Source organism: Primulina eburnea, chromosome 6 (assembly GCF_022965805.1).
Source record: "Primulina eburnea isolate SZY01 chromosome 6, ASM2296580v1, whole genome shotgun sequence".
Taxonomy (NCBI): Eukaryota; Viridiplantae; Streptophyta; class Magnoliopsida; order Lamiales; family Gesneriaceae; genus Primulina; species Primulina eburnea.
In genome coordinates this window covers 26,417,081-26,441,483 of record NC_133106.1, presented here as the reverse complement: position 1 = coordinate 26,441,483, position 24,403 = coordinate 26,417,081, and the positions used below count along the sequence as shown (strand labels likewise).

Here is a 24,403-nt window from a genome sequence, read left to right as displayed (position 1 = left end):
GTCATACACATGCGTAAATTTTCTTAAAATCAAGCATGCAACGTATATCTCGTAAATTCACAAAAATCACGATTATGTGCATAAACATTTAAAAAATGATAAAATCAAGCATGCAACGTATATCTCGTAAATTCACAAAAATCACGATTATGTGCATAAACATTTAAAAAATGATAAAATGTACTCAGGGTGCTGCCAGGACAAAAAATCTCAACTCTAGTGCTCGTTTTAAAACTTGGACCGGGGTCCCGGTTTTAACCCGAATTGACCCGAACTTTAACCAAATTAATCCAAACTTACACCATGCCTATAATAAATCCTACCAGCCTCTAAAGCACACGAAAACGAGCCCATAAGTTGCTGGAAATTTCTGCTACTCCCCATTCGAACCCTAGATGCACCAAACTCGAAAACTAGCGGCCCTAGGCTCTACCGGCTCTCACCAGCCACCTAGGACCGAGACTAGACCCTACTGGACCTACTTACCCACGAGCTTAGCCCCATGCACGCTGGAAATCACACCCTCTTGATATATACCCAAAACCACCCAACCGATCTTCCTTTGGTTCGAAACACTCGAGCAGTCCTAGGGTCAAGACCAGCGGTGTTCAAGCCCCTCCAGACCACGAATCAGACCCATCAGAAACAAGTCCAAGGCCTGGAGTCTCCCTCTCACGGTCGGCTTGACCACAACTAAAACAAGCCACAACTCCACCCAACCTCTCGGCCCTTACAACCCATGGCCAAAACACGACTCCAGCATGTTTCCCCTTAAATATTACGTGGTCCAGACTTCTAACGACAGCAGCCGATAGTCTCCTTGCAGCAAATTACAACAAACATGAGGTGGATGTTCAATAATGCAAGAACATGAAACAAAACCGAAAAATCTCCATGTATAATGCTGGATCGAGAAATCCAGATACTATTAAACACATATCAGCATACATATAGCTTGTATGATGCAAAAGTTAAAGTACATGGCGCTGCCTTGAAGAATTATGCTCGAAAAATTGAAGCAATGCACGTCGGGGAGACAATTGAGAGGCGGGGAGTGACCTTACTTGAAAGAAAATGGAGGAATTCGAGAGGCAACTGAAGGAATTCGAGAGGCTACTGAAGGACTTCTCGAAAATGAGCAGCAGCAAGGGGGATGGGCGGCTGATAATGCTTAGGGTTAGGTTTAGGGTAGCTTAGGGTAATATTTAAATAGTTAATTACAAAATAATGGGCCCTTAATTGTATTTTAAAAAGTTTAAAGAAGATCTCGAGCCCACTAAGTTTAAAAATAGGCCCATCAAGTCCAAACACACACTCGGAATATATTTCGTTTTGGTAAGTTTTTGAAAATATCGCTTGAGCCCTCAAAAAGTCATCTGAATCGTTAAAATTTGCTTACCAATTAAAAATATGCTCTGGCGGGTAAAAAAAATACCCAACAAAGACCATTTCTTGAAAAATACACTTAAAACACCTTATATTAATAAATAAAAATTAAACATGTAATAAAAATAATTTTCCTGATATTTCTCTGGTCTCCGTTCCTCGATCGAGCGCGAAATGCATTTATAAACCCTAATGTATGAACTTTTAATATAATCGTGAAATGAACCCTATCATGCAATAATTATGCATTGAATGTATAAAAATAAATAAACACGCCATTTAATTAAAACCCTAGGTTGCATGCATTCAGGTTTCATAAAATTTAAATTCCTGGACCTTACATATGTCACAACTGATTCCCTTTATTTTCAGTTATTCAGTTACACATGATATAAAATATATCAGTGTTTCTTAACAAATGATTATTTCGAATGTTTTTCGCTTGATTTAATATTAAACTCGATTTAATTAATCGGTGTAAACATTCTTAGAACACGAGCTATTGCAGCTCTTGTAGAATATTGTGTTTGAAGCACCTCGCAGGTGCCCGAACTGATCCTTCAAAGTTGTAAAGATACTAAGAGTTTCAGTTTAGCAGTGTTTAAGAACAAACTGAATTGGGTTATTACAGTTTCTTTAATTAATCAAAGTCTTTTAGTGAAATCAGATCATTGTGATAGAAGGGATGACGTATGAGCATTTGAAGTCTCCAAACATCCATAAAATCTCCATGTTCATTGTTTAAAATTATTTTTGAGTATTCAATCTGTTACTCAGTTTGTTTCCGCACTATATTAGTTAACTGATTGACATGGACAACAAGATTTTTTTGGATTTAGTTTATCACTAAACTAATTCATCTCATCGAAAAAGATTTGAAAATCTTAAAATGTTTATTAAACCCCCCTTCTAAACACTTTCACCTATTTATTCGATCCTAAAAAGTGGTATCAGAGTGGTTTCAATCTTGTTTCTGAATATTTTCTATCTATACATCTGATCACCATGTCGTCTTTCAACAAAATCCTCATGTTCTCAAGAGAAGAATTCGATGATTGAAAGATCAGAATGCAGGCTCATTTAGTTGCACAAGATAATGATATGTGGTACGTCATAACTGACGGACCAATGAAAATATTGAAAGCAAATACAGCTATGCCATAACTGAAAGAGCACCTCATCGCATTGAAAAACCATGAAAAGAATGGACAACTGAAGAAAAGAGGAAAGCCAACTTGGACAATGTAGCAAAGAACATTCTGTACAAAACATTGGACAAGATCTCTTTCAGTAAGATCAAGATGTGTAGAGTAGCCAAAGAAATTTGGGAAAAAATGATTCCGTTATGCGAAAACAAAAGAGAACAAACTCTCAGTTGCCATGCAAAATTTTGATAATATCAAGATGAAGACTGGAGAGTCGATGAATGAATATGATGAACGAGTCAGCAGTATTATCAATGAACTGAATGCACTTGAGAAAGTGTATTCAAATAAAGAAGTTGCGTTGAAAGTTGTTTGAGGTCTTCCCAAAGAATGAGATGTTAAGACGATGGCTATGAGAGAATCGAAAGACCTGAACAAGGTAGAATTACACGATTTGTTTGCAGATCTTAAAACCTATGAATTCGAACTGCAGACCAGAGAAGGAGAACCTTCAACGCCACCAGTTACAGCTGCTCTCAGTGCTATGAAACTGGAACCAACAGGTTCAGCTGAAAAGACCGTAGAATAGCTGAGTAATGACACCACGTCATTATTCGTTAAAAATTTTGGAAGATTCATGAGAAAAATTCAAGGTTCCTTCCAAAGAAAATATCAAAAGAACACATCTAAGGAAGAACCAAACTCTTGCTACAACTGTGAAAAAACAGGACATTTCATCGCTGATTGTTCTAAGTCAAAGAAGGACAGTCGATATTCAACTAAAAAGGGAAAGAAGTCAGTTGAGCACAGAAGAAGAGATAAGAATGATAAAAGATCATTCAAAAAGAAACATGAAGTTCTATTGGCTGAAGAAAGCAAATCCAATTGGGCAGAAACTGATACTGATGAATCAGATTCTGAGAGCTCGAGCAGCTCAACGATGAAGATGAAGTAAAGTACTTAATGGCCAATGATGCAGAACTGGAATCAAGCAGTTAACAAGTATTTTATTTCAGTTCAACTGATTTTTCACGATAAGAGATCATTTCAACATTGCATGACATGGTTAATGAGTATCACAAACTTGCTATTTCATTTGAAAAAGCCAAAGCTAAGCAAACTGATCCCAAAGACAACAAACTAAACTGATGAATCAGTTGATTTGTTAAGTCTAAGAAGGGAGATTGCTAAGTAGAAAGTTGAAATGATTGAGAATCAATTTTTTATTCAGAAGCTAAAACTTGAAAATTCAAGACAAACTGATATGATTAAAGCTTGGAACAAGTCATCAGTCACGCTGACTGAGATGCAAGATTTACAAAAATCAGTTACTGATAAAACTGATTTGGGCTTTAATAGCCATGATGAACCTTCTGCAAATGATACTATGCCAAAGTTGAATAAGTGCAAAAAAATATATATTATCTTTGTAAAGTCAACTATAGTACATGAATTCTCAAGTAAACTTGTTGTGTAACATATTGAAAACAAGAACAAGGCTAAAATATATGGAATTGGATATAGCTCTACGAGTTCAATTGATTTACGAAGCTGATCACCTAAACAGTCCAGCTATAAAAATCAGAACTCTAAGAATGACTACTTCAATTACTATAATTGTAAGTCAATATAGAAGATATATCAAATGAAAAATCAGTTGAAAAAGGTTAAAAAATCATATCGTTTCATCTGCACACTACACTAACACATAGAAGCCGGGAAAAATCATTTGGAACACAATGAGTGGAAATGTCAGTCAGACTGATCCAAGTCTGGCTTCACAAAAGACTAATCAGTTTAGGACCCAAATAGACATGAGTACAAAAAATTATTCATTATGTGTGATTGCAGGTAACATGTACACCAACAAAAGAATCAATTTAGTATTTGGACAGTGGATGCTCGTGAAATATGACAGGGGATGCTAATTTGCTATCTCAACTGATCAAGTACTCTAGTCCAAACATCAATTTTGGAGACAACTAAAAAGGTAGAACTATGGGTAAGGGTAAACTTATCCATGATAATAATATTATTAATGATGTCTTACTCGTTAACAATCTGAACTTTGACTTGATTAGCATCAGTCAGTTATGACTTATTCGATAACAATTTTTCAGTTCAGTTCAACAAACACACCTGCAGAATTAAGAACTCAACTGATGACATCATCATAACTGGTAATCGATGTGGTAACACTTACAAGGTAAGTTAGACTAATCAACCTAATGCACCAGTTTGTTTTATAGCTACTAAATCTTCTAAAAACTGGTTGTGGCATAAAATGTTGAACTACTTGAATTTCAAATCCATCGTTCATATGAGTTATCATGAGTTTGTAACTGGTCAGCCTAAAATTGATTTCTCAAAAGATAAAATTTGTTCAGCATGTCAGTTTGGTAAACAAGTAAGATTTTCATTAAAAAACAAGGGTATTAAATCTTTCTCCAGATGCTTATCATTGATGCATTTGGATCTTTTTGGTCTTATAACAGTCATGAGTTTAAAGGGAATGAAATACATCTTGATAATTGTTAATACCAAATAAATTAATTAACGAAGAACTTAAAAGATTATTATATTAATATTAATAAAATTCATTAATTACTCAAAGAAGAACTTAACAATTTTCAATTTTATATATGTGATAGGTGATAGATTGGACTCGCTTTGAAAGCCTTTTATTTCACAAATGTATTATATATTGTTATTTACAAAAACATAATAAAAGGAAGAATTCTTTTTTTCTCCAAAAGGTGAAATCGCTCACCTTATGCGTCTCTCACCCTCGGCCCGACAGGAATGTGAGAGGAGGTAAATCATGGTGATTCAGCTAACCAACAGCAGCTAGACCTTATGCTACGCCGCACACAAGGAGCTCTCCTCATTGGAGGAAATTTAACTCCCACACTGCCGTTTGCGAGACTCGATCCCTGATCATTTTTCCAAGATTCACTGACCAACTGAGCTAAGCTCGTACGGACATTCTTCTTGATAATGATCATAGTTGCTATGCGAAAACAATATCGCTGTCAATGGTGGTTGGTCGATGAAACTCCATGATAGATAGATAAGAGAAAGAGGAATTCTAATTGTAAAATTGCAAAAATCCCAACATTCTTCCATATCCCTCTCTGAGCTGAAACGGGGAGAGCATCGATTGAACCAGCTAGCTTCTTTTTCTTGTTTTTTCACCCTCAAATTGTCCGGAATTATTCTTGATTTTTTCTATGGAGGTTCCGATCAGAAAAATCGCCTGTATATTCGTGTGTATATTGGCCACTTCGGCGGCGTCGTTTCGGCCCGCGTCGGCGTCCCTGGCTACTTGTCACCCTCGTGAATTCAAAACCTTTCTTCACGATCTGAATTCCCAGTGCCCGTTTTCGACCTTTTTGTATTTGTCTGCGATCCAGGTGATTATTTGGTTCTAATTTTGGTATAGTATGCTGTTTTAAAATGTGCTAGATGTGATTTATGATTTGATTATACATTTTATGCTCCTTACAAAATTTTTTTTTAAATCTTTTGTTTCGTGTTTTTGTTTCGAAGAATTGCTGGTATTTTTGGTATTCAGATTTTTATGTTACATAAATTTGTCTTCTTGAAGATGGGATAGATACCTAGAAGGCTAATTCTGCGAAAGCTTATTTCTTTTCTTTAACAGCGGCTTGAGCTTAAATGTTGGAAACCATTTCATTATGATGGGGTTTTGGCCATTTCTTTTTCTTGTTCGGCAGAAATATAATTCGAGAAACTTTGACCCAAGTGTAGGGTTCTTGATCGTTTAGTCTATTTTCTTTCTTTCTTTCTTTCTTTCTTTCCTTCCGGTTTGTGATGCCATACTAAGGTATATAGAGAAAAGAGGTCATTTGAAATTTTGAATGATTTTTCATGTGACAACGAGCTACCAAATGGCTTCTTTCATGAGTAGTACTTCTGGGAAGCAGTTTTATGTCTATAAACCAAACTATATTGAAGTATGTTTATATTAAGATTAACTAGGCAACAGCTCTTTATTTGTTTAAAAGCACTAAGCTGTGTTGGTCTTTTGCATGATCCTCAATTTTATCACAATCCAAAAACACAATAATGCGTTTTTGACAAAGTACACGTACCATTGATTGGTACCATTAGATTCTAAATTTTCATAAACTGATTGATTACTTTCATCCTACCAAAAAATTGGAGTCAATTAATATATGACAATTAATTCATTTATTCTAGCTCATGCATCCATGCCCTGATTTCTCGATGATTTGAATGCTAAAATGAATTTTATTTTGAATAGGCAATTATACAATGCTCGAGTACACAGAGATACTCTGAATTTCAGGATCTGCTGATTTATGCTTTATAATAAGGTGTTTATTAATGATAATAGCAATAATTGGTAACTATTATGGATGTCATTATGCCAATTCTTACTCGTTCAGACTTTGGTGAATGTAATCCCAACCTATAGAGGAAATAGAATTTATGTATGCATGTTTATTTTCTTTTTTTCATTATCATATTGCGATATTCGGATATTCCAACGGCTTATTTATTTTAAATAGTGAGTTTATCTTTGTCTTCCAAATGTAAATTTTGATGATTATTCATGTATTTTATTGTTGCATTTGAACACACACACTACTGACCACTTTTTGAAAACCTTGACTCAAAATCCAAGATCCTACTAAAAATATCTAGTCATCATACGAGAAATAAATAACCGTCTCTCATATAAGCTTGAAGAAAGGAATAAGTTTTTTATGCCAGTTAGATTGTATTTGCAAGCAGAAATAATGAACAAAGTTGGGATTTTTAAATTCTAATTTCTACAATTGTTAATCATTTGGTCTTAATTAACAATACTAATGAGGTATATGGGTCGAAAAGCTCTCTCAGCCGGTCGTTTTGTGGCAATTTTTCTATAAAACTTGAAGGAAAATCTCAGGTTTGTTTGAATGAGCGAAATAGAAGTTTACAAGCCAAACAAGTGACACGATGTCAACGCAACCAAATTGTAAATTAACGGAAGCAGAAGTTCTCGACCGAAAAAAGAAGTGGTTGAGATGGATCGTGTATTCAAGTAAATCGGAGCTGATGGTATTAAGACAAAGTTAAATTCGTTATATCCCAAAAACATGTCAAACAATTGTTTTATTGGAACTGAGAATCACAAACTTAAAACATGACCAAACTTATATAGGCCCTCTATGTAACACTTCCGCCTTTAATTCCTCTCCCCCATTTAAAACACAAACTTTTGCTCCCGAAAAAGGGCGTTATCTTAAAGAAAAAAATTGTACTTTTTTAGCCAGCCAAAATGATGTTTTGGTTTATCCTTCATTTCAAAACAAAGCATTTTGAACCATATAATCTTTACAATTACCATTTAGCATCACATCATGAGCAGATGGTCCATTGCTGTCCGAAAGTTGCAGCATGGATATATTTGTTCGAGTGAAGTCAGTCATGTGATTTAATAATGGTTTGATCCCTTTTGTCATTTTAGGCACACTTCTACTCATTACTCTTCTTGACTGTAAAATTTATGCGCAGGCAGCTGAACCACTCCATAGCTTTTATCTTGTATTGCGAACTTCAATTCCTCGTGTCACTGCAATTATAGAAAGACTATTTCTGAGCTTATCTGTATATCGCTGTTAATTCTTTATCAATTTTTCCTGTTTCATCTGATAACTCTTTACAGTTTTACTTAAAATGTGGCATGCTTTTGGATGTTGAACATAATGGAATAGCTCTAGTCAGTATTTGCGCCACTTCCTCATGTTCAGCGTAAAAACTCAAAGTGATTACTCCAATATTGTTGGATTTAAGGAGGCTCCAGAAAAATTAATAACGTAGTTGAAATGGGAAGTAATCTAATTTATGAAAGCGTCATAAATTGATGATCAATGCGAGATGTTGATAATTGATTCAGTGCCTTAAACTGGCTACAATGTATAAATCAGATGGAAGAAAAAAAAATACCCTGACTGAAAATTGCAGGCAGTTTAACACGATGAAGGCTAACCTAGCTGTCCGTTGCATGCATATACTGATACATAGTGTCCTTCGGCTTTTACCTGGTCAAATAGATGGCTGAATGTGCACCTTTAGATGGTGTTCTTTCTCTCTTTTTTAGTCTGGTTATATAGATGACATCATGTTACTTTTCAGTTCGCATGTCATTCCTTGATCATGAAAATGGTTCTATATGAGATTGATTTGGTCATTGCACTACGTTTCTTGGTTTTCAACAACATCATCCTTTTACATGAGGTGAACTATCAATAAATCTACCTAGAGCACTTATTTTCATTTTGTTTGGGTTTGTCCTTTTGGTAGACGAGACAAGTTTTAACATTCAGGAAAATTTAATACACATTCTTCCAGAATTGGAGATTCGGTGTTATTTCCGTCCCTGGCATCTGTCTCCTTAGGAGAGACATCTTCTACAAGATTTATTTTGGGCGTCGTCCCTGGCATCTGTCTCCTTAGGAGAGACATCTTCTACAAGATTAACTTCCTTGTGCATTTTGTGCAGTGTTTTTTCTAGATACGGGGTTCACAGTGTACCCTCGCTACTTATAGTTAATCAGAACGTGCGATGGAAGTATCATGGTCGAAGAGATCTCACGTCTCTCGTCAATTTCTATAAAAGAGCTACAGGTATCTCACCTGGTGAAAACCTGTTTTCTAGTTGTTATGTGATACTTATTGCCCACTGTTCTGGTAAAACTATCCAGCATGTTACACATTTATGCTTTCCCTCGTCTATGGAAATCCAAATTGCATAAATAATCATAACCTATCTGCACCATTGGAAATGGTTGAGTACTTAAGTTGAAATACTCATCTCCTGAAATTTGCGATGGCATTTTTTTTATGGGAAACGATATTTTATTAATGATAAAGTGATTATATAAGAGGTTACATAAGTGGACTAGAAGTTCACTTAGTTAAGTTTGTAACTGATATTGAAACTAAATTAGCGATACACATAATTGATCTGCTGATGTTCAGTTTTATTCACCATCAAGATCTTATTCATTAGCCTTTTTCAGCATGTTATATATATTTATCTATAATTATTGACTTTTATTATTTTTATTCTTTTTTCTCCGTGGCCTTGTGTTTCTTTCGTTTCTTTGACTCTGTTTTGTATAAACTTATTTTCAATAATACATGTACAGTTAGTTCTATGGTGTAAAATATTTCTTAAAGAGTTTTGGGATAAAAATACTGCATGTCTCTTCTAATTTCTAATTTATTTTTATTTGCTGTAGGGCTCGATCCAGTAGTGGATATGATTGAAGATAACTCATGCAACCCATCGAGTAATCGGAAAATTTTAAAGCCCTGGAATGGAGGGTCATTCACGGAAATAATATGGAGGGAATTGTATCTTGTACTCTCTGTACTATTTGTCTTGTCAAGGGCTATCCTTCATTTCTTTCCAGAGATTGCATCTCGCATCACCGAACTGTGGGTTGCATGCATTCCTCACTTAAATTTGGGAATTTTCGGAGAGTCGAGGCAACTTTTAGGACGTGTGTTCCATTTGATTGATGTGAAGAGAATTTGGAGCAAGTTGAATGTGTGCAAAACTAGAAACTTCCATGAAGGAGCTAGGAATGCTCGGGTTTGGGCGTCGTCCCTCGCATCTGTCTCCTTAGGAGAGACATCTTCTACAAGAATATTTCCTTCAAGAGACTTGTAAGTTGTAAACTAGTCTTGTGTACCTATCACCTGAAGCACAGTAAGGTCGAACTTATATTTCTCAGATTGCAAGAAGTGACCATAAAAAGATGCTTTACTTTGGCTTCTCTCCTGTTTCTGTTTTCTAGTAATTATTTTTCCAATCTCTTATTGTAAGCTTTAGCTCTCAAGCCCTTTGTCTTATGGAATATATAACCGTAGAAAGGTATGGTATGGTATGGTATGGTATCGTTGAGACGATGTCGCCGTCGGTGTATAAAATCATTTTTTTTTTTAAAATGATTGTTTAAACATATTTTCAACTCTGGAGCATTTTTACAGTTATCAAAACACGTATTTATTATTAAAACAATTTTTAAAACATTTTATCAAGATTTGTAAAAAAAACATTTTTATAAAAAAAATTTATAATCACTTGATTGAATTTAATATTGTTCGTTTTTTACATAATGATACTACTAAGAATGTATATTTATTTTTAATAGAAAAATATGGAGAAAAAAATGCCTAATTTTAGTTCGTGTAGGTAAAACGTCACTATTTTCGGATAATCACTATGAACTTTATATTTTATTAAAAAAATTGAAATTCAATATTTTTTTTTCCTAATAAATTAATCAAATTGATATAATGATTTATAAATATTTGAGAGAAATTGAGGATTTATCTTTTTTTTTTTAATTTATATTTTTCTTTTTTATATTTATTTATATATGGGTAACGTATTTAAAATATAAGGAGGCTAAATAGTGGAAGGTCGGCTATGGGGGAAATGAAAGGCGTTGGCGGAGGAGACATGGTGGGAGACGAGAACGTAGCGCCCGCGCCCCGAGTTCGTCGTTCATCCCTGAAAAATCAGTCATCGACCTTCACCAATTGGAAACACAAGGTGCTTGCTGTCTGCTTCGTTCATTTTTCATGTTTTTTTTTGGAATCAATTGTTTGTTCAGAATATATATTGTGAAATGCAGCTCAGAGAAAATTGCTTTAAAAGGGTACGCGAGCATAGAGCTCGCTTGCTTTGGAAATTGAGGTTACCAGAAGCTGCGGACCACCCTTCCAATCACGAGGTGCTTGTTGCTTTTTATTTGCTTAGATTCTATCTGGGAACGTTTGTATAATGGTTGTGGTTGTTATTTGTTGCACAGTTCTGTGAGATGTTTTTTTTCCTTACCTCTGCGAGTTGATTGCTTGATCCTTAGTTATGTCAACGCTTGTAATCTTAATGGGAATTAGACCTAGTTTATATGTGTGTGTGTAAAGAGGCATTGAAATATCCAGTTTAACCATAACCATCTGGTTAGCTTTACTCTTATTCACCTTTTGGCTAATGGTGCTTAGGACAGGGAATTGTGAAAAACGATCCTACATCGTCTCCTTTTCTAGAGGAAATGGAGCGAGGCTTGTTCAATTAACTAGATGTGAGATATTCATCAGGTGCAAGCTTCCTTTCATAGCCATTTGTATACCATAATACCCATGGCTTTGGAGCAAAGGTTTTTTTTTTGTGATGCGGAATAATAATACTATGTGGCCAACAAAACCTCCTATAGCTTGTATTTTGAGGGCACTTATCCAAATGCAAATCTTTGGTGTACTTGAAGGAATATTGTTTACCTAACAGAATCCAGTAATTATAAATTTACACTGCCCAATTTTTTTTCAATCAATGGAACAAATGTTGTTTCCTGAATTCTTGCTTACAGCAGTGAACTCTCCTGTAGTCCTGTTAAACTTACCATGTGTTAGTTATCTCGTTAGTGTTTCATTTGCTTAAAATGTTTCTTTTTGCAGAATCTCGTCAAATCAACTCTCCATGACATAGTTTCTGATGAACTAAGAAAAATTAAGGAATCATCTTTTCATGAGAAATATGGGGCTCCTACTTTTGACGCTAAAACTGATGACATGATATGGGAGGATGATCTTTCCACGAGTTGTCAAGGAGACTATGAAGAAATGCTACTACTGATGGAAAAAATATTTTATGAGGATCTTAGAATTGAGAAAACTAGAAAAGGTATGAATACAGTTACCACAGATGGAAATTGCAGTTACTGTGATTGCTAAGGCAATTTTCAATATTTTCCGTCTTCGCATATGATGTTTAGAGCATTATGGTTGATATTGAGAAAACTTTACCTTACCAAAAACTCTTAAAATTAGGCTCACTTTGAATATTTGCAAATATTTCACTTGCTGCAAGAAGGTTTATTGCTGAGTGCCAGGATGTTAAGCTTCAATTTATTCATTATAAATTTTTTTTTGAATTGCATGGTTGAAATTTGATAAGCAAGTTCAATGCTGTTAGCTAAAAATATAAAACATTTCTCTTGATCTCTGCATACAACCAAGACATATTTTTCATCAAACTGGTGATTGACAAAATGATGGATAAAATCTGAACAATGACAGAGTCAGAATGTTTCATCCAAACGTGGGAGGATGAAGAAGATGAATACTTGGCTCGTGCAGTTTATGAGCATATGCAGCTCAATACTGAGCAGGTATGATAGCTATGGAATCCTCTATATCAGTTTGCTCATTATAATTCATTTGATGAAATTCAGTAATTCAGACCATTTTTACTCTATGAAATTGTTGCCTTCATCCTGATATAAGAACACAGTTCATCTAGCCATCTTAAGTCCTTTAGCAAATACCATTGCTCTTATGCAAGGATATGAGTGTATTCTTGCGTGATGGGAGACTTTGGTAGGCGTTAATTTTTTGTGAATTTGTGTTTGAGAGGTAGTATGGGGGTATCTGGAATTTAATTTTTCCAATTTTTTATTCATTTCTTGATATGAGTGTATTCTCCCATAATGGGAGACTTTTGCTAGGTATCAATTTTCTGTGCATTTGTGTTTGGCAGATAGTATGTTGTCTCCGAATTTAATTTTGCAAATTCTTATTCATTTTCTTGGATTTAGTGTTGATGCTGCAATGGTTCTCTTCTTTGCATTTTTTTGCATAAGCAGTATGAATTATGAAAGCTTTGCATCTCTGCTTTTTGTTTATCTAAGGTTCTTATTAGAACGAGTTTATCACTTTTCGTCTTCATTCCCTATCTTACTTTTCTTGGTATGGGTTAATAAATTTAACCTTTTATGTTCAGTATTTTCTTTTGACCAACTCCCAAGACAATCAGAAGTTCTAAATTTTTTAGTTGGGATATAGGTCGAAGAGGAGCTTTGGTGTCCCATCTGCAAACGAGGAAAGTTACAGGAGAATTATCATGACATTTATTGTAGTCACTGTGCAGTCAAACTCACAAGGGACGACGAGGTCCTCCACTCTCTCTTTTTTAATGTCTCTTGATCTTGTCTTAGCAAAATTGTTTAAAGAACTAATAACAATTCTTAATTACTTGAAATGCAGCTTAAAATGGTGTGAAAGTCATCATTTCCATGATAATTTATCAACACATACAAAAGACTAGTGGAGTAGATTTTGAAAGAACATTTAATTACTCTTTTAGAAATTTGAATTTTGTTTTCCTTTCCGCTATTCACATGGCATGACAAACAATTTTTGTGGCACCTGCACGTATCATCTTTTGTAGTCAAAATGAATACTTCTCCAGCAAATGATGTTTGTTAAACCAACCAACCCAAATAAAGGCATTCTTTACCTTGCTACGGAGCTTTAATTTTTTTCCAGTAAGCTGAAGAGAGTGTTGTGATTAATTTCTCATTACAACCAAAGTAGTTTCATAGTTTGTGAGAAATTCTGAGTCCGAAATTTCGTGGAATTTTGGTTGATTTTTCATTTCATATTGCTCGGGTATACAATAGCTGATTTCCCTCGGGCAATACAATAACAACCATCACTTGCAGGATTCAGTCTACCAACAGTATGAATACTTCCACAAGCAAGGCCTTGCCATTTTTCTAAGTTGTGCTCACACTGATAAGATAATTTCTCCTGATCTTAGGTTAATTTAAAATTGTTACGGCGAAGATTGGGCGACGTGCACATGGAACACCTTGATAGAGGATGCAGGCTGACTCCTGAGTTTTGCAGTGAGACCAAATTTTGTTTGACTGCACTGTATATTAAGTGCCAAGGCTGCAGTACATTTGAGGTTGTCCTATAGGAACCCACCTTGCATTTAGGTTTTGTCTGTAACTGATTTTTCTGTATAAACCCCTTGGTTCTTGGAGACATGTTTAGCCCAGACTAATCCGAAGTCAAGCCAGTCGTACCGGACGCATTATGGTTGAAATCTTGTGACCACCTTACTACTTCATTGTAGTTATATGGTGTGGCTTATCTTTTGAACACTTGTATAGTCAAGAATCTGATTATGGCTTTCACAGACATTTTTTTGTTAAGAGCTAAATTTACGAATGTCTGGCAAATCGCCTCAACTTAAAATTCGATAAAGACAGATTTTTTTTTTTAATTGCTAATTGTATCAATTGTTTTTTTCGAGTAACTCGCTCGGTGAGTCGGCCTGGAAACTTTTCTAGAGGCTCAAGGTGTTGGCTTACTTGTAAAATACTCATCATCAAGCTATGTTTAAATATCTTGATAAATAACACTCGTCTTATTGAAATCATTTCTGTCCATTTATTTCAATGATGTTTATAGATAAAACCTGGAGATGAAACCAACGGTCGAAATTAAATTGTTTGTAGCAACTTTAACCATCAATTTGCGCCAACCAAAAACTGAAACACGAGCTATGCAATACATGGTTCGCCGGAACGGGAACGGGAACGGTGATTGTCGTTCCAAAGTTTCAGGGCAAATCGGTGATTATTTTGTAGCGCTGTTCTTCGACGTCTTATCGGCGATTTAACGGCGAAGCGGAACGGAACGGCCGAGCGGAACGGTTTGGTGTTTCAAAAATATGGTTACGAGATATTCACGGTTCATTACGGTAATGTATGGTAATGATTATTGTAGATGGTTATTATTTATGGTTATGTTTATTAGAATGATAATAGAATGATTATGTTATTGGTATTATATTTCATAGTTGTTGATGATTATGAAAATGAATGTGTAGAATAGAAAGTTGATCTTGAGCCAAATAGGAAATAGAAGTGCAGAAACGGTATGAAAAATGTGACAGTAGTTGTGGTTTTTAGTATAATGTCTTGTATATTGATCCAATTGTTCTGAAGCCAATTCCATTAGGAAGATAAGATATAAGGCTATAACTTTCATGTTTTGATAAATCATTTGATTTTTCAACAATCTGGTACACATGGAATTAGACATCGTGGATTTGATTATGTGTCAGTCTCAATATATTGGTGATAGATACAATGAATCTTCATCATCTATATGGCGGCGTGTTGGACGTCATGATCCCGAGTATAGATCTTCAAGTACACCTGATAGTTCTACTGTGTATCGTAGATTCAGATACTATAATCGTCGTGACGAAACACTATTATAAAATCAGTCATCCCATTCTAATGATCTTTCGTCATCTCAATCTAATCAATATCTCTATAGACAATCACGTCAATATCCAAATGTTCGAAATCAATTTGATCTACGAGATATTGATCAAGAATATAACAATGATTTCGCTCATCCGTGTCACTCTTCATGGTATTAGCTTTGTTATGTTATAATTTTTAGCGTGTATTTCTTATTGTGCTATTATTATAAAATAGTTTTGTATTGATATATTAATTTGTCATAACTTTATATATTTTATTTTTTAGTATGATGTAATTTATATTTAAATTTTTTTGACCAGTTTTTTGAATTTATTAATTTTTTTATACAAACGTTCCGCAACCGTTCCGTAACATAACATTGGAACTGGAACGGTAGTTGCTGTTCCAAACACCGCAACCGTTCCGACGAACCATGATGCAATATCTACACATAAACCTCGAATCCACAACTATACATGGTGCCTTCCATTATTTCAACTTTAACATTCACTTTTCCTACTACGTATAAATTGGAAACTTGACCAAAAAAGAGTGAATATTTGAATAGTACACTCTCAAGCAGCGGGAAAGGGTGATCAAATTATTATGTCGGAGCTGTAAAACATAACAACTAAGACTTGTGTATCAAGTAAGTATATGAAGGAAGTGTTCAAGTTTACATCGCGGGTATCTGGCAGCGGCGGTGACATCAATGCACAGTTCGCTCCCGTGTATCTAACCATTCAATCATCTCGATGTGTTGATGCATCAAAACACAACGTTCAACTTTAAACGAAACACAGAAAGGGCAAGTGCACTTTTAGTCCCGAGTCACTTTTGGCAAATGGTACTTCCAGAGGAAATAGTAGCTCGAAAAAGCTAATTCATTGCTGCACTAGAGCCTAGAAGTGCTCCTCCGAGTTAAATTTATCCCAGGACTCCTATTTTGACATATAAAACTTAAATTAACATTACATTAAGAGGGAAAAAGGAATAACTTCTGTGACAATAAGATTATAGCCAAACATGAAGGATCCACAGTTTGATTTCGTAGTTCACCGTTGATGTGATCCAGGTGAATAGGGTGAGCTGGGTTGGGCAATCCACCGGATCCTGATGTGAAGATGATGAAGGAAAACTGAGCTGTATGATATCCTGAACACAAGAAAACGAACGTGTGAATGGGCGCTCCGCTTCTTAAGTTAGCAAGTTGAAGATGAAGAAAACCAGTGTAGAGAAATAATGCTACTGGTGTATATATGTGTGAATATATATTAAAATACTTGAATGTCATAAATGCAAAACAAACCTGCTATTTATAGAAGGAAGATGATGAATTTTCTTTGTTTTCAGTGTCTACTTACAACTTTTAGCCGCCAACTACTTGTTGTCACGCCACCTTGACTTTCCCATTATGTCAAATCAATAAAATATCGTCAGACACGCTAATCGAGATAAGATAATGTCTGCTCTCGCACTCGAGTGCGGTACTATTACCGAGGCATCTTGGGTAGAGTTACCACCCGAGAATTCGCCCGAGAGCTCGGGCCTCTGGATGCCTAGGTACATGACGTCCCGGGCACTCACCTGCCCAGCTTCTTACGAGTTCCTTCTGTAATCTTACCATGATCAGGGTCATCCATTTATTATCCTCGGTCATCCATGACCCAGGTCCTTCCGAGGTATCAACCGTGCCATCCATGAAATTTCAGTGCATCTACAATAGTCTTGATGAAAAGAAAAACACTTCACTGAAACATGATAAATTATACTTTAAGCAGGACTTTTTCAGCAATGTACTTATGCTCGAGAGTTGCACCCTTTTGCTGCACCTTATTGCAGTCAATGCAAAGAGAAGCTTTCCTGTACATTTGTTGAGAATTTGCTTTAGTTTCTTAAGAATAAAAGTCCACATGTGCACGATCATATGTGTTTTGAATTAGTCTTTGATTCGGTTATGTTGTCCTAGTCTTAAGGAATTAGTTAAGTCATTTGTTATTTTCAGTTTTTTTAAATATGTGATTGAATATAACATTTCTGACATGAGTAAATCTATATCAGACTTGATTTGCATTTGTTCTTCTCTAAAATTCCTTCAGCAATATATTTTTTTACAACAACAATTGGTATCAGAGCTTTCGTCTCGAGGGATCTGTGTGAGTGAGTGTAAACATGGAAGAAGTCAATTTTTTTACAAGCTTTGCAAGCATTTTGATTTTCTATAATCAAAGACGAAGCCCAATTGACATTGAAGGACTGATCCAGCATGACTCGATCATGTTTTCTATTGCATACAGCCCAAGTTAATACACAAAAAATCTCTAGTTCTTCAGCAATCAAACTCTTCACCGAGTACATTCCTTTGGAATCCCATTTCCAGTATCTAGTCTCCCTGCCTCCATTTATATTAATCAAGATCTCTCCCACCTCAAAAGTTTGGAATGTCGCACGCGATTTCGCTACATTCCATTCCCCTGCAGGGTTAATGAATTCCCATAGCTGACATTCACCCCCCACGGAATAGTTTTCGTTTTCGTTCCGCCGTCGTTAAAACTACTTGTGCACAAAGGGCAGAGAGAAACGGGATCACCAACATAGATGGGATTCATGTATTTCAAATCCCAATAACTCATCCATTTGATTCTCAAGTGAATTCCCTTGTCACGAAGGGATTGTATTATATATTCCACGATAAAAAGGATATATAATATATATGAAGTATTATTAAGAGCAAAATGGTCATTTTCTGGTCCACATCCTTAACTCTAGAACAAGAGAAATGGTGAATAATACAACAACAACAATGGCAAAACCTTGATTCCACTCACTTCCCTCCTTGCCCAGTTTGATTCCATAAAATATATTTACTATCGCCAAAACTATTAGAAGCCTTCCCACGTTTGAATGATACCAATTCCAATACTTCCTAACTTTGGATGCCCTGTGTGGTCGGAAGAATATGGCAAGAACCTGCATGTCATTTAAAAACTAGGACTGTCACGTAAAAACATAGGACAATGTTCAAAAATCGAAAAGAGTCGTGTACTCTATGGTTTGGTAGATGCTACTCATATGGATACTGTCTTCGTCTACTCAACAAATGAAACATGTGCTGAGTGATAGAATCAAGAACACTCGTCCATACATCATTGTTGAATGAGTGTTCACGACGTGCCATGTACTGAATGGATCGATTCCAGTAGTTGTATGTATGGATTCATGTTTTATCGGAGTCCGATTCGTATTGTGTTTGGGTACATAGGATAATTGTACCCAAGATCTCAATTGGTCTTTACCCATTTTGAGAAAATTTTTATAATCGAGTTTGAATATGATAGCTGTTTTATTTATATAAGAATAATTATTTTGTAAAGAAAAATAATTCGAGTATTATAAATTGTAATATATATAACGAGTTCGACCCAAGACTTCCAAAGCCGAATGATCGGACCAGGAGGGACTAACCTGGAGACCTCCAAGTATGAGCACGAAGATGCCGAGGGCCTTGTGCTTATCGACGTAAATATCGAGTCGATTTTCCAATGCCAAGCCACAGAAGACACCGATGGTTCCAAGAGTGAACCCAGTAAATTGAATAATGGCGTGAGAGTAGAACCACTGCGGATCCCAATGCCTCATATAGCGAGCAATCATGGCTCCAATTGGTATCAAAATGCCCCAACCCGCAATGTTCAGGATTCCATGGATCCTTTTCAGGCTTGTTTCTGGAGAACTTTGTGTCACAGTTCCACCTGAATTTTTTGTAACAATTAACAATTTAGACGAGATGTTGTTCGTGTAAGTATTATTCGTAACTTTTCTCGAACATATTAATGTTAATTCGATATTAAATAAGTTGTCTTTTTTCCATTTTATTGCATTCTGATAGCAAATGAAACATGACACTTGAACAACTGTATGATTTTAAAAATCCGACTTGTATCATCGTCACTAGCTATATTATTTTTAGTAAAATAATAAGCATCTGGTCTTATAATTGATATCAAAGCCAATGTCATGTGTTCGATTCTCACAGATTAAGAGGAATGCAAAAAAATATTGTCCCTACCGAGATTATAATTAACAGTTGAAACGTGACGCTGAAGCTGTTGTACGGATCAAAAATATTAATTGCACTATTAAAATCATCTATAGTTGTTGTTAATGTGACAAACAATTGATCAGATTAAAAATATATGAAATGTTCATAAGAAAAAGAGGAAAATTATGGACTAGTTTATCCGAACTTAATTTAATCAGAACGGGCAAATGAAACCTAAAAATGTGGAGCCAATAATATAAGATATTTTGATTTTTCACCATAAAAACTCATCAAACAATTTTTCAAAAAAAAAAAAAAAACAGATTTGTATTTCACCATTATTGAATATATATATATATATATGATTTTTCGCCAAAAAAACTCATCAAACAATTTCTCAAAAAAAAATTTGTATTTCACCATATATATTATATATAATGTCTTTTTATTGTTATTTTAATGCAACTTTTGTTGATAGGGAGCTCTAGTGTAAGTTATGATGGAAGCCCATAAAAATATATAAGTTGAATTATTTATTATACTTAGTAATAATTAAGAAAAAGATTAAGTAGTTGTTTGGTGAGGATAGACTCAAAGACAATTTTTAATAATTGGATTGGTTGAAACAAGATGTTAATATATAGGTAATAACTTTTTTCATGACATTATTCTATAATTAAATGTAAACGTAACTCATATTACCTTTACTACATAAAACAAATTAAAATGCCAAATAAATATAAAAATATAAAAGATATTTAAGAAAGGATAATATATTACAAGAACAACACTTATAAATTGTGTGGAAATTAAAGAAAAATAATTTATCAAGTACGTAAAGATAAAATAATTTCTAAATTTTTTCATTGTAAACAACAATTTTTTTTTTTTTTTTTTTAAAATGAATAACAAAATATAAGGGCCGGGATCTTAAATTTATCAACCACTTGGAAATTAGTCTTTCAAAAAATCATCGTGAAAAATAATATATATTCTGGTAATTGTGAATGGCCCCAATGACATGATTAAATTATATTCTTCTTCAAAAAAATTGACTATCAATGACATGAAATGATACTTATCCTCACCTAATCCATATTTGACATGTCCCAAGAGTTCAACAAACAAATATGTTTTAACCCTCCTACTCTTACCCGTGCCGTAATTCACGACGGTCGAGTACATGGCGCGGTGTTGAGACAAAGCGAAGTTCGGGGCAGAAGGCAGTTGTCCGGCTGGTCCAACCGCGTATATAATGTTCATGCTCGGATTGTTAGACGCGACTTGGAAAACCATGTAAATTTGGTTTTGTAGGGTTGATATGAACATATTTTGCAGTTGTAACCCTTGATCTTGTGGTTGAAGTGTCACAAGATTTGGTGATTTCCCTCCAAGGTAAAACTTTTTTATCCCGGAATCGATGCCATTATTTCCAATCCAACCCACTATTGCACTTGATCCAACCATGTTGCCATTAGGTGAAAACCCTATTGCTATGTATCCATTTGTGTTTGGAGCAGATAGCACATAGCTCCATATGTTTGGCGATACCTGCCCATACTAGAATTCATCCAAAGATCTTCAAATTAATTCGCATCACAACATATACACATATATACACGTATATGTATGTTACTCGTTCACAACATTCCTATCAGCTCAATCGAATTCATAGGTGGAAGGGTAAGAATATACATTCAAACATAATATATGCATATATAAACACACACATATGCAAATATGGATTGTTTTTATGAATATAATGCATTAAACTTGTGACATCTTTGGTCTAACAGCAAGTTAAAAATTATTTATACCAAAAGTTTGAAGGTTTGGCAGATAATTAGTATGTAAAATTTGTCAATCATACATGAACGTACGCATCAAATATCACACACACACACACAGACACAGACAGTCACAGAAATGTGTGTGAATTTATGTGTGTGTATATATATTGTGACTTACTCTGAGAATGAAGCTTTGAGAGGGCCATACAACAACACATTGGAGAGAAGAAGTAACAAAAGGAAGGGTATTTGAAAGGGGAGAATTGCAAGAATCTAAAGCTTGTGAATGCACATTTGAGAATAAGAAAAGAAAGATTAGGAAGAACAGTTGTGGAGAGTGTTTGGGAGAGGACATCATCTCTCTAATTTTTCTTGGTTTGAGAAAAATGGCAAATATTAAATTCATATATATATATATATATATATATATATATAATGTTCATTTGACGACTACTTTTTAATTTAATTTTTTGAAATATGTTTGTACTTATAAATAATATAGGCCGTTTAGTGCGCCTAGAAGAAACGTAAAACAGAAATATATTAGTTAGGGTTAGTACATGAACAATATATGAAATGATAGGTTTTGTTTGAACGTATTTATATTGGTATATGTAACTTTAAAATATGGAAAAACAACATGTTATTTCATGTAATTTGTAATTTTTTTCATTTTTTGTCCTTTTATCGATCATTTACCATTGTAGTACAACAATTTGCATTATTTTTTTTAATTTTAATCTTTTTATTCAAAGTGTTAACATGAAATCGGAAAGGTTAAAGCAATATCATGATATTGTCACGTCATCATTTTCAAGTGTGATGTCATCATTTTCCCGTTGCAAGTAAAAATTCCGATGAAAAAGGCCGAGTTTTTTTTTTAAAAAAAAAAACTAAGTAGTGAACTAAAATCATCAATTGACCAATAACAGGATCATGAAACTTTGTTTTTTAGTCATATTTCGTCGTAGTGTTGTCACGACTACATACATATAATATTTTTTGATGTCAAGTCAATATTTTTTATAGTCATATCAGAACTACAATGAAATAAGATAAGTATTCCGAAGATTTCGAAGCATAAGGTTGTATCATTGACTTCATAGACAAGAAAACACACATAAGGATCAAGACTGGCATCGTATCCACCCCTAACGTATGTTAATTTTTTTACTTCCGTAGAACAAAGACATTTCATCGTCTATGAATAATCTTGATATGGATAAAGTAAAATTTACTACGTATATTATCATGCATTTCATTTATATTTAAGTTTTCATTCAGTATTAGTGATACCTAACAGTTATGACTATGAAAACCGAATTTATTACTTTTCAATATACACCGAGTAAATCATAAAATTAAAGTCATGACGTATAAGTCACATTAGATAGGTAAAACACATAATTCACCAACAATTAGGACATTCTTTAAGGATAAAAATAATTGCATGTGATTGGTATACATGTCAATCATAAGATGTTGATTAACCAACTCTCACTTGTCTGAAGTACCCCTCCTACTTGCCAACATAATCATTTGTTGTTTTTCCCATTTTTCTAAGTAAATGACGAAATAAATATAACAAAGAAAATAAAATATAATACCAAGTAAGATTTGCTTATTAATAAAGCAAGCATTAAGGTGCATGACAGCATAAGTCCAAAACTCGAACACACCTTTCTGCCTGACTGTCGATGAGTCCAGCTCAACTCGGAAAATGACATGGTCGTAACTGGGATTTTAAATTTTGGTAAATAAAATTTTAAATAATATTTTTAGTTGGGTTTGATATAATATTTAAAAAATATTTAATATGTAAAAGTAAGACAAAGTCTATAGTTTGAGACTTTGAGTTTGAGCTTGATTGAGCAGGGCTCTCGGTTCGAATTCGATTTCTCAATGTTAGTTTTTTTAAAAAAATTAAATGGTTTAAAATTCATGGATTATTATATTTACAATAATTCTGAAAAAATAAGATTTAAGAAATAATTCTAAAAATAAATAAGTAAAAAAATTCAATATCTCAAATTCGAGTTTTTTTACTAATACTCTTGCTCAAGACAACTAGTAGAGCTCGAGACGAGCTCATATTTGGATGAGTACTCAAGAGTGAGACAAAAAAATTTGAACTTGACTTCTAAGTTGATTCATTCAAAATCGAGTCGTCGAGCTGCTAGCAAACTACTTTGGTTCAATTGCGTCCATAATTCGGATTAATTTTTGAGGCCCATGGGCCTATCTCTTTTGGTTCCTGCAATCACAGTCTTCATGATACCTCATGGAACTCACAGAACTCCCCACACCTAGTTGTGCAGTACGTGCCTCCAACTCACAGAACTCCCCACACCTAGTTGCGGACTTCGTGCCTCCCCAGGTTTTGAACTAAAGACCTCGTCCAGGCCATAAGTACTTGGAGTTAGAAAACCTGGTACCAATTGAGCTACTAGTGGAAAAAATAGTTTAAAATACTTTAAAATGGTCCTCAAGGCCTGGTGCTGCAAAACCACTCGGTAGATCTACCATGATGCTCAAAAGCAACAACAACAGCCCCCAGTAAACAATTGAGGTTAATATTCTGTTATGAAACAGTTCAACAAACATAACAATAACATAACTCATGCATCAATATATATATAGTTGAAATGTGAAATACATGAACATGACTCAATACCAACATGGTAAATGGAGCCAAATGAACAATACGATCAACAAGAATAATGCTCGAGCGACACAGAGGGGAGCTACATTGTCATGCAGCTAAACCGCCCTTCCATATATTCAAGGTATGTCAGGTTATGCTAATCAACACCCCCAACTCTGCCTCCATACAGTTGTAATGATATATAACAAGAATGACACAAACAACCAGAACTGGATATCAGAATCCCAGCGCTCACCCCAAGGGTTACACTAACATCAGGATTG

General features: G+C 34.6%; 3 protein-coding genes across 3 annotated transcripts; 2 read left to right on the top strand and 1 right to left on the bottom strand.

The window, feature by feature from the left end:
- The first annotated feature begins 5,521 nt into the window (after positions 1–5,521).
- On the top strand, positions 5,522–10,477 carry LOC140835428 (5'-adenylylsulfate reductase-like 5). The gene is made up of 3 exons (XM_073200922.1): positions 5,522–5,944; positions 8,963–9,191; positions 9,809–10,477. The coding sequence occupies exons 1-3, from the start codon at positions 5,762–5,764 to the stop codon at positions 10,240–10,242; spliced, it is 846 nt and encodes a 281-aa protein (XP_073057023.1). The 5' UTR covers positions 5,522–5,761; the 3' UTR covers positions 10,243–10,477.
- A 487-nt stretch (positions 10,478–10,964) lies between these two features.
- Positions 10,965–14,611, top strand: LOC140833996 (uncharacterized). Its single transcript, XM_073198559.1, has 6 exons — positions 10,965–11,130; positions 11,213–11,311; positions 12,036–12,261; positions 12,657–12,748; positions 13,422–13,529; positions 14,179–14,611. Exons 1-6 carry the CDS (start codon positions 11,005–11,007, stop codon positions 14,338–14,340), a joined length of 813 nt encoding a protein of 270 aa, XP_073054660.1. The 5' UTR covers positions 10,965–11,004; the 3' UTR covers positions 14,341–14,611.
- A 3,739-nt stretch (positions 14,612–18,350) lies between these two features.
- On the bottom strand, positions 18,351–21,864 carry LOC140833403 (cytochrome b561 and DOMON domain-containing protein At3g07570-like). Its single transcript, XM_073197749.1, has 4 exons — positions 21,654–21,864; positions 20,840–21,245; positions 19,109–19,395; positions 18,351–18,613 (listed from the first exon to the last, which is right to left on the bottom strand). Exons 1-4 carry the CDS (start codon positions 21,831–21,833, stop codon positions 18,383–18,385), a joined length of 1,104 nt encoding a protein of 367 aa, XP_073053850.1. The 5' UTR covers positions 21,834–21,864; the 3' UTR covers positions 18,351–18,382.
- Positions 21,865–24,403: the final 2,539 nt, after the last annotated feature.